The 11,498-nt window shown below is 45.8% G+C and overlaps 2 protein-coding genes across 2 annotated transcripts; both read left to right on the top strand.

Annotated features, from left to right (window-relative positions):
• The first annotated feature begins 4,438 nt into the window (after positions 1–4,438).
• LOC135176626 (taste receptor type 2 member 9-like) lies at positions 4,439–5,884 on the top strand. The gene has a single exon (XM_064145758.1). The coding sequence runs from the start codon at positions 4,439–4,441 to the stop codon at positions 5,390–5,392; it is 954 nt and encodes a 317-aa protein (XP_064001828.1). The 3' UTR covers positions 5,393–5,884.
• A 3,391-nt stretch (positions 5,885–9,275) lies between these two features.
• LOC135177075 (taste receptor type 2 member 40-like) lies at positions 9,276–10,220 on the top strand. The gene has a single exon (XM_064146739.1). It carries the CDS (start codon positions 9,276–9,278, stop codon positions 10,218–10,220), a length of 945 nt encoding a protein of 314 aa, XP_064002809.1.
• The last annotated feature ends 1,278 nt before the right edge of the window (positions 10,221–11,498 follow it).

An 11,498-nucleotide genomic window follows, 5' to 3' on the forward strand; every position in this document is an offset into this window, starting at 1 on the left:
CAACCCTTCTAGAAGAGCTTGGTATTTGCTGCCTGAAACTACCTCACTGCAGAACCTGTTTCTATCTGTACTGGTTTCCACTGTTTTTCTGCTGTGGCTGTGTCCTTTTTAAGGTTGTGAGTTCTGTCACCATCTTGCCTTGCTTCATAATTCATGTGGCAACGTGTTGATTGATATTATTCACCAGAGCTGGTGACTGATTTATAAATGAAAAACGAGAAATGACCTTTGGGTGAACACGTAGTGTCAAAAGCCAACTTCCTATGGCACCTTTACAAGCCCTCACTCTGCCCCACCCCATGCAAAAGCATCATACCCCCTGCTCTGCCTCACTGCTCTCCTGGTCTGATTTTACTTCTTGACAAGATGTGTTTTCACCAGTGGACTCTGTCTCCCTAAAACACCAGGGAAGGTGGGGTTTGTGGAAAGTGTGGAGTGGAATAATGCATGCTTACATTTCACAGTGACCACTGAGCATCTGTACAGGCTGTTTGTGACAGCTATAGTGATGCTAAGAGGTCCAAGAGGATCTATTATGAAGCAAATGCAAGGCTGCTCTGTGCTGCCAAAAGTCAGTTGCAACTGCACCATTGTACCCACTGCAAGACAGAGCTCAACCTATCACTTTTTTTCTGGTGCCTCCTGAGAACTGTGATTTAGAAAGAGAAAAGCCCTGATGGACAGTGAGGAATCTTATGAGAAAGAGTCCTGCAACAAACAGTGTCAGAGAAAGAAGGGGAGGAGGTGGTGTTCCAGATGGCAGAGCAGAAATTCACCTGAAGCCCATTGAGGACCATGGTGGAGCAGATACCTACCTTTTGACTGTGTGAAACATCCCATGAGAACAACCAGGATAGACCTGAAGGACTGTATCCTATGCAGACCCCACACTGCAGCAGGCTTATCCAGAAGTACTGTCTCCAATCAGAAGGATACCGCATTGTATCAGGAGAAGAGTGGAAAAGACAGCACATTATGGACTGACTGCAAGCTCCATTGCCCATCCTCCTGCACTGCTTGGGACATGGTTCCTGAGGATATGGAAATGGAAGAATGATTACGAGCCTAGTAAGAATGGGGAGGGGAAGAAACAAGGCATCTTAGTGTTGTTTTTGCTTCTCTCCATCTTGCTCTGCTTTAAGTTGGCAATACTTTAACTTTATTTCCTTTAAGTCAAGGGTTTTTTTTTATCCTGTTACAGTTGTTGGTGAGCAATCTCCTTGTCTTTACCTTGAACCATAAGATTTCCCACCTTATCTTCCACCTCCACCCCACTGGTGACCAAGAGCAATGGAATGAGTGGTAGGGGGCTGTCCATTGTAATGGACCAAAGAGGGGTATCTAAAAACAAGAGATCTTTTTATCATAAGAGAGCACAACCTGAATTATTGATTTCTTCAGAAGCTCAGGCTGAGATGGATGTCTCACCTCATGCCCAAAGCCAAGTCTACATTTTTCATGCATTTCAACAGGTTTTGTTCCTGCTTCAGTATGAAAACCATCACCCAGAAGGAGTATGTTTCTCAGGTATGGAAGCCAAACCTCACAGACCTGTTGAACCTCTGCAGATTGTGTGTGTGTGATGATCTGTGAGGTCTCTTCCAACCCTGATGATACTGTGATACTGTGATATATATATATATAAATAAATATACAGAAGTGCTGATGGATGGCAGCTGAAGATGAGCCAGCAGTGTGCTGAGGTGCCCAAGAAAGCCAAGAGTATCTTGGCCTGTATCACAAACAGAGTGTCCATCAGAACTAGAGAGGGGATTGTGCCCCTATACTCTGCCCTGATGAGGCCACTGTGTTCACTCCTGAGTGTCACAGTATAGGAAAGATACTGAGGTCCTGGAGCATTTCCTAAGAAGAGCAATGAGGCTGCTACAGAAGTATCACAGTATCACAGTATCACCAAGGTTGGAAGAGACCTCACAGATCATCAAGTCCAACCCTTTACCACAGTGCCCAAGGCTAGACCATGGCACCAAGTGCCACATCCAACCTTGCCTTGAACTGCCCCAGGGACGACGACTCCACCACCTCCCCAGGCAGCCCATTCCAGTGTCCAATGACTCTCTCAGTGAAGAACTTTCTCCTCACCTCGAGCCTAAATTTCCCCTGGCGCAGCCTGAGGCTGTGTCCTCTTGTTCTGGAGCTGGCCACCTGAGAGAAGAGAGCAACCTCCTCCTGGCCACAACCACCCTTCAGGTAGTTGTAGACAGCAATAAGATCACCCCTGAGCCTCCTCTTCTCCAGGCTAAACAACCCCAGCTCCCTAAGCCTCTCCTCGTAGGGCTGTGCTCGAGGCCTCTCACCAGCCTCGTCGCCCTTCTCTGGACACGCTCAAGCATCTCAATGTCCTTCCTAAACTGGGGGGCCCAGAACTGAACGCAGCACTCAAGGTGTGGTCTGACCAGTGCAGAGTACAGGGGCAGAATGACCTCCCTGCTCCTGCTGACCACACCATTCCTGATGCAGGCCAGGATGCCACTGGCTCTCTTGGCCACCTGGGCACACTGCTGGCTCATGTTCAGGCGGGTATCAATCAGCACCCCCAGATCCCTCTCTGTCTGGCTGCTCTCCAGCCACTCCGACCCCAGCCTGTATCTCTGCATGGGGTTGTTGTGGCCAAAGTGCAGCACCCTGCACTTTGAGCTATTGAACCCCATCCCATTGGCCTCTGCCCATCTGTACAGGCGGTCAAGGTCCCGCTGCAGAGCCCTTCTGCCCTCCAGCTCAGTCACATCTGCCCCCAGCTTAGTGTCATCTGCAAACTTGCTGATGACTGACTCGATGCCCTCATCCAGATCATCTATGAAGATGTTAAAGAGGATGGGGCCCAGCACTGATCCCTGAGGGACACCACTAGTGACTGGCCGCCAGCTGGATGTGGCACCATTCACCACCACTCTCTGGGTCCGGCCCTCCAGCCAGTTCCTAACCCAGCACAGAGTGTTGCCATCCAAGCCGCGGGCTGACAGCTTAGCCAGCAGTTTGCTGTGGGGAACAGTGTCAAAGGCCTTGCTGAAGTCCAGATAGACCACATCCACAGGCCTCCCCACATCCACCAAGCGGGTCACCTGATCATAGAAGGAGATCAGGTTAGAAAGGCAGGATCTGCCCTTCCTAAACCCATGCTGGCTGGACCTGAGATCTTTGCCATCCCTCAGGTGCGCAGTTATTGGCCCCAAGAGAACCTGCTCCATCAGTTTCCCTGGCACTGAGGTCAGGCTGACAGGTCTGTAGTTCCCAGGTTCCTCCATCCGACCCTTTTTGTGGATGGGGACCACGTTGGCCATTTTCCAGTCTCCTGGGACCTCTCCGGTGAGCCAGGACTGCTGGAAAATGATGGAGAGTGGCTTGGCCAGCTCAGCTGCCAGCTCTCTCAGCACCCTGGGATGGATCCCATCTGGTCCCATGGACTTGTGGGTGTCCAGGTGGCTCAGCAGGTCCTGAACTAATTCCTCATGAATTTCCAGGGGAACACACTGCTCCCCGACCCCATCCCCCAGTTTAAGAGGCATGGTGTGTGAGGAGCAGCTGAGGGAGCTGGAGTTGCCCAGTCTGGAGAAGAGAAGGCTAAGCAGAGAACTTATTGCTCTCTACAACTACCTGAAAAGAGGTTATGGTGAGGCTGGTGTTAGTTTCTCCTCCCGAGCAAGTAGTGATAGGAAAAGAGGAAATGGGTGTAACTTGTGCCACGGGAGGTTTAGATTGGACATTAGGAAAAAGGTATTTACTGAGAGAGTGCTGAGGCACTGGAACAGGCTGCCCAGGGAGTGGCCATCTCTGGAGTTGTACAGAGGCACGTAGATGTGATACTTCAGGATATGGTTTAGTAGTCATAGTAGTTGGGTTACAGCTGGACTCAATGATCTTAAACATTTTTTCCAGCCTGATTTTGTGATTCTATGACAATAGGGTGAAGAACTCACTAATTCCTCTCTTAAAACTCAAACCAGAGGAAGAGCTTCTGCTCAGAAAACAAGGCTGGACCCAGGATGTCAATTGCAAAAGTTGAGCAGACAGCAGGAAGGCTTCGTTTGTATCTGCACGACACAGTAAAAGATGGCTGAGGCTTCCCTAACTGTGCTTTGCTGAGAGCATCCCTCTGTGTGAGCACCAGAGGTGAAAAAGGGACAAGAGAAGGCAGAGGATGAATCCTGACACGGATCAGACATGGGGCAGCCACGAAATCAAAACACTCTCCACTGCAGGAAAACTTCTGCTTTGTTTGTGTCACCCAACACAGCTCATCCGAGCTGCAATTCAAATCTTCACGACTCACCAGGTAAGACGATACCCAGCACATTTACATTCCTGCACCTGCCCTGCTCTGGGTAGGAGCAGCACCAAAAGCAGCAGCACCAGCAGCTCTATAAAGCTCCTGGTTGCATAGCTGACCCTTGGCAAACAGCAGCTGACAACCGGGAGGATGGCAGCCTGCTCCTCTCAAGAGAAATTTAATGTCACTTCCTACGATGCCATGGCTTTTGTCATCATCACACTTCAGACACTTGCTGGCACGTGGATAAACGGCTTCATTGTTTGTGTGCTCTGTGTTTCTTGGGTGAAAAAGAAGGTTTTTAACTCTAATGAGAAGATCCTGCTGTTTCTTGGAAGCCTCCGGTTTGGGGATTTGTGCATCAGTTGGGCATATTCATTTACTTCAATGATTTATCCCCACTGCTATTATGTTTATCCCATACCCCAAATATTTTCATCTATCACAAGATTTTTAGATTCTTCTAATGTGTGGGCTTCTGCCTCTCTTTGTGTTTTTTATTGTCTAAAGATTGCCAATTTCCAGCACACCTTCTTCATCTACCTGAAGGTAAAAATTGACAGGATTGTGCCATGGCTTCTGTTTGGTTCTGTGCTCTTTGCATTGATCATGGGAATCCTTGGATTTGACATTACAGAGAGAACAAACTTTGAAAACTTCAATTCCACAGAGTCAATAATTTTAGGGACACTGAGTGTCGGAACAGGTGGAAATTCATTTCTTATGTTATCAATCAGTGTCTTCATATCAACAACTGCATTCATGGTTGCCTTCTTTTCTACCTTCCTCCTCCTCTTTTCTCTCTGGAGACACAAATGCAGGATGCAGGCAAACTCAATGAGGAATCTCAACGTGGATGCCCATATCAAAGCCATCAAATCAATTCTGTTCTTCATTTTCCTTTACAGCATTAACTTTATTGGATTCATCTTGATATTGATTGATGCCACAAAGAAAAAATACCTTCCACTACTTTTCATTTTACTACTTCAGTATGGTCTTCCAGTTGTTCATTCCCTTGTCCTGATTTTCAGCAATACCAAACTGGAAAAGACACTGCTAAGGACTCTACCCTGTTGCAAGTGGAAGTTTCACAAGGTTTAAGATCTACGAGAAAAGCAGGCTCTCATCACAAATGTTCTTATTATTTACTGATCACATGTAACTTAGGCTCTAATTCAACTTCCCAGTTGACAATGTAGTTAATACAATTACTTCAACTTCACCATCTAACTTAAAAATCTTCCTTAATTTTCCTTGTACTAAATCATTAGGAATGTATTATTGCTGAGACAATTTCACTTAGATCATCCTTGGTGTTCAGTTAAAGTCAGACTTGGTACATGGGCTAGCTGCAAAAGGACAATAACAATACTGCAAACCTTCTAGAAGAGCTTTGGTATTTGCTGCCCCAAAATACTTCACTGACATTATCTGTACTGGTTTCCATGTATTTCTGCTGTGACTGAAAACCCTGCACCACCCCATGCTAAAGCATCACAACCCTTGCTCTGCTCCCTGCTCTCCTGGTCTGACTTCACTCCAGATGTGCTTTGACCAGATGACTCTGTCTCCCTAAAACACCAGGGCAGGTGGGGCTTGTGCAAAGGGTGGAGTGGAATAAAGCTGTGCTTTCACCCACAGTGACCACTGAGCAGGTACACAGGTTGGTTGTGACAGCTGCAGGGCTGAGGAGGGGCCCAGGGAGAACTCGATGAAGCAAACTCAAGGCTGCTCTGTGCTGTGAAAAGTCAGCTCCGGCTGCCACCATTGTGCCCACCACAGGACCAGCTCAGTCCACCACCATTCTTGGGGGCTTTTCAGGAAAACTGTGTCTCACAAATGGCAAAGCCCTGCCTGGCACTGAGGGAACTTGTGAGAAAGAGGCCTGCAACAAACAGGGCCAAAGAAGGAGCAGAAATTCACATGCAGCCCATTGAGGACTCTGATGGAGCTGATATGCACCTGGAGACTGTGGAGAGCATCACAGGAGGACAACCAGACTAGACCTGAGGGACTGCATCCCGTGCAGACCCCACACTGCAGCAGGCCTATGCTGAAGGACTGTCTCCCATCTGAAGGACACCACACTGAAGCAGAAGAAGAGCAAGAGGAAAAAAGAATGGAACAGATAACATAGTATGGACTGGCCCTAAGCTCTGTAGTCCTTCCACTTCTCAGAGGATGGAGGTAGATGTGTTGGGAAGAAAGGAGTGAAGTTGAAACTAGGAAGAAGTTGGGAGGCTGGAACTAAGGTATCTTAGTCCTGTCTTTTCTTGTGACCATTTTACTCTCTTTTCAATTGGCAATAAATGAAATTGATTATCTCCAGGTTGAGTTTGTTTGCCCAGTGAAAGTCATACCTCAGTGATCTCCCTGTCTTTCTGCCAACCCCTTAGCTTTCCCATCTTATTTCACAGCCCTCACAGAAACATGGAGGGACAACTGTCATGACTGGAGCACTGCAATAAATGGCTACAAACTCTTCAGAAGGGACAGCAAGGAAGTAGAGCTGGTTGGAGTGGCACTGTATGCCTGGAAGTGTTTTGATTGTCTAGAACTCAACAGCTGTGATGATAAGGTCAAGAGTTTCTAGGTAAGTATTAGAGAAAGACCAACAAGGCAGATATCCTGTTGGAGTCTGTTACTCACCACCCAAGCAGGATGAGGAGCACATGTTACATTTCTCATCAGTCAGTGCACCTCAGGCCTTACCCTCAGGCTTGCTCTCTATCCATTCTCTACCCAACCTGTACTTTGTGTTTGAGACTGTCCCATTGACCTTGTATTTGGCTTCGTTGAACTTCATGAGGTTAGCACTGGCACACTTCCCATGCCTGTCAAGCTCTCTCTGGATAGCATCCTTTCCCTCCAGCATGTTGACTGCACCACATAGCAGCCAAACATAGAGGAGCTCAGCCTAAGGAGGTCCAACCAGCACCCATGGGTGATGTTAGAGTAACCATGAAGCCTATTCCTGCCTAACTGGGGGACAACCAGACCCTGCAGTCATTTGTCCCCTTCACCCAGTGTGTGCCATGGGGACTCACCAGTGATCACAGGAAGGGTACTCCTCTGCTCAGTGGGGCAACCTTAGGGCTTCTACCTTTCCTGGGTCAAATTAAAAAGGAGAGTGGGCAGGAAGGGCAAAGTGGTCACACTTGGGCTGGGTGGAGACTCCAACAGGACTCAGGTGCTCTAGGTTTGGGGGTGGGGAGAGAAGGGAGAGAAAGAGAGAAATGCAGTGTGAGGTTGGAAAAAGAGAGATATGGTGGAAAAGGGGAGGTGGTGATGAAAGGAGGGAGATGGAGAGGAAAAAGATATTGCCATTAATTATTTGTATGAGGGGATTGAGGGCACCATCAGCAGCTTTGCAGACTGCACTAAACTAAGCAAGAGTTTTGATCTGCTTAAGGGTAGGAAGGCAGTGCAGAGAGAGCTGGACAGGTTCAATAGACGAGATGAGGTCACTGGAATGAGGTGCAACAAAGAACAAGTGCCAGGTGATGCATGTTGGTCACAATAACCCCAAGCACTGCTGCAGGCTTGCTAAAGGGTGGCTGGAAATCAGCCTGGTGGAAATGGATCTGGAGGTGTTGGTGCATGGCCAGCTGAAGATGAGCCAGCAGTGTGCCAAGGTGGCCATGAAGTCCAACAGCATCCTGGCCTGTATCACAAACAGAGCATCCAGCAGGACTAGGGAAGTGATTGTGCCCCTATACTCTGCCTTGGCTAGGCCACAGCTTGAGTGTTGTTTGGAGTGTCACAGTATAGGAAAGACATTGGGGTCCTCAGAAGAGCAACGAGGCTGTTGAGGGGTTAGGAGGGCATGGTGTGTGAGGAGCAGCTGAGGGAGCTGGAGTTGCCCAGTCTGGAGAAGAGAAGGCTAAGCAGAGAACTTATTGCTCTCTACAACTACCTGAAAACACAAAGAGGTTGCTCTGAGGCTGGTGTTAGTCTCTCCTCCCAAGCAAGTGGTGATAGGAGAAGAGCAAATTGGTTATAAGCTGTGCCACAGGAGGTTTAGATTGGGCATTAGGAAAAAGGTCTTTACTGAGAGAGTGCTGAGGCACTGGAACAGGCTGCCCAGGGACTGGCCATCTCTGCAGGTGTTCAAAAGCATCTAGCTGTGACACTCCAGGCTAGGGTTCAGTGGTCATGGCTGTTGGGGTACAGCTGGACCAAATGGTCTTAAACATCCTTTCCAGCCTGACTGAGTCTGCAATACTATGGTTCTATGACTCTGTGAGCCACACTGACCATGAATTCTCTCTAACAGAAGCTGTTGAGCTTTGGCATTGCTTCATTTTGGATAGCAATGTTTATTGTAGCTCTAGAAGCAGAAGGCTTCTCTGACCTTTTCCTCAAGCCTAGGAGATCTAATAGGGCAATAGGGCAAAGGGCTCACAAATTTCTGTGTCCTTGCTCTCAAATCTCAAACCAGAGGAAGAGTTTCTGCTCAGAATACAAGAGTAGACCCAGGATGTTAATTGCAAAAGCTGAGAGGAGAGCAGGAAGGCATCGTTTGTGTCTGCACAACACAGTAAAAGATGACAGAGGCTCCCCTGACTGTGTTTTGTGCAGCACACCTCTCTGTGTGAGCATCAGAGATGACAAAGAGACAAGAGAAGGCAGAGGATGAACCCTGACACAGGTCAGACATGGGGCAGCCACTAAGTCAAAGCATTGCCCACTGCAGGAAAACTTCTGCTTTGTTTGTGTCACCCAACACAGCTCATCCGAGCTGCAAGGCAAATCTCCACCACCGACACTGACACCAGCTAAGGCAACACCCAGCACATTTCCATTCCTGCACCTGCCCTGCTCTGAATAGGAGCAGCACCAAAAGCAGCAGCACCAAAAGCAGCAGCTCTATAAAGCTCCTGCTCCCATAGCTGACACTTGGCAAACAGCGGCTGACAGCCTGCGCTAAGCTGTGGTGCTGCAGCCTCCACCTCGGGCACAGCACCCACCCCCATGCAGGAGCATGGCAGCCTGCTCCTCTCAAGAGAAATTCAATGTCACTTCCTACGATGCCATGGCTTTTGCCATCACCACGATCCAGGCATTTGCTGGCTTGTGGATAAACGGCTTCATTGTTTGTGTGCTGTGTGTTGCTCAGGTGAACAAGAAGATCTTTAACTCTAATGAGAAGATCCTGCTGGTTCTGGGATGCTGCAGGTTTGGGGAATCATGCTTCACATGGGTGTACTCATTTCTTACACTCATCTGTGCCCAGTGCTTTTATGTTCACCCCATGCCCCAAACGTTTGCAGCTATCCTCAGCTTTTTTCATTCTTCCAATATGTGGGCTTCTGCCTCTCTTTGTGGCTTTTATTGTGTCAAAATTGCAAATTTCCAGCACACCTTCTTCATCTACCTGAAGAGAAAAACCGACAGGATGGTGCCTTGGCTGTTGTTTGGTTCTCTGCTTGTATCACTAAGCATGGCATTAGTTGGCTATTATATTACTGACAGAAACTTTAAAATCTCCAGTTCTACAGCCACAAAACATTTAGGGATACCAAGTTTCACAAGAGATGGACTTATCTTACTTTTGTTTTTAATCAGTGGCTTTGTATCAAGCACTGCATTCATAGCAGCCATCTTCTCTGCCCTTCTCCTCCTCTCTTCACTCTGGAGGCACAAATGCAGAATGCAGGCCAACTCAATGAGGAACCTCAACGTGAACGCCCACATCAAAGCCATCAAATCTATCCTGTTCTTCATCTGCATTTACAGCATCAACTTCACTGGATTTCTCTTGCTGCTATTTTACTTTGGAAAGAAAGAACACCTGAGGATGTTTTTCATGTCACTATTTCAGCATGCTCTGCCAGTTGCTCATTCCCTTGTCCTGATTTTCAGCAACCCCAACCTGGAAAAGACACTGCTAAGGACTCTGACCTGTTTCAAGCTTCGACAGGGGTAGGACCTACGATAAAAGCAGGTTCCCATCCACACAGGCTGTTATTCTTTATAGACAACTTGTCATTTAGTCTCTAATTCTGCTCTCCTGTTGACAATGTAGCTAATAGAGTTACTCTACCTTCACCATCTGACTTCAGAAATCTTCCTTAAATTCCATTGAATTAAGCCACTATGAATGTATCATTGCTTAGATCATTTCACTTAGATCATTTTGTTTAGAGTATTTCACTTAGATCATTTCACTTAGATTATTTCACTTAGATAATTTCATTTAGATTATTTCACTTAGATTATTTTACTTATTTTACTTAGATTATTTTACTTATTTTACTTAGATTATCTAGATCCTTTCACTTAGATCATTTATCTTAGATTATTTCACTTAGAACATTTCACTTAGATTATTTCACTTAGATTATTTCACTTATTTTACTTAAATGATTTCACTTAGATTATTTCACTTATTTTATTTAGATCATTTCACTTAGATTATTTCACTTAGATTATTTCACTTATTTTACTTAGATCATTTCACTTAGGTTATTTCACTTATTTTACTTAGATCATTTCACTTAAATTATTTCACTTAGATCATTTCACTTAGATCATTTCACTTATTTTACTTATATCATTTCACTTAGAACATTTCACTTATTTTACTTAGATTATTTCACTTAGATTATTTCACTTAGGTTATTTCACTTATTTTACTTAGATGATTTCACTTATATTATTTTACTTAGATCATTTCACTTAGATTATTTCACTTAGATTATTTCACTTATTTCACTTAGATCATTTCACTTAGATTATTTCACTTAGACCATTTCACTTAGATTATTTCACTTAGATTATTTCACTTATTTCACTTAGATCATTTCACTTAGATTATTTCACTTAGATTATTTCACTTATTTCACTTAGATCATTTCACTTACATTACTTCACTTAGATCATTTCACTTAGATTATTTCACTTAGATCATTTCACTTAGATTACTTCACTTAGATCATTTCACTTATATCATTGTTGGAGCTCATTTAAAGCCAATAACAAGCTAATTCAGGCTTGGTACATGGGCTAGTAAAAGGGCAAAAACAATACTGCAAACATTCTGGAAATGCTTTGGCATTTGCTGCCTGAAACTATGCACTGCACAATCTTTTTTCCCTATCTCATTTATATCTCACCTGGTTTTCATGCGGCTGTGTCCTTGCTAACGTTGTGAGTTCTGTCACTGTCTTGCCTGGCTCTAGAACTCCTGTATCAATGTCTTCAG

The sequence above is a fragment of the Pogoniulus pusillus genome, chromosome 7 (assembly GCF_015220805.1).
Source record: "Pogoniulus pusillus isolate bPogPus1 chromosome 7, bPogPus1.pri, whole genome shotgun sequence".
In the NCBI taxonomy this organism is placed as follows: domain Eukaryota; kingdom Metazoa; phylum Chordata; class Aves; order Piciformes; family Lybiidae; genus Pogoniulus; species Pogoniulus pusillus.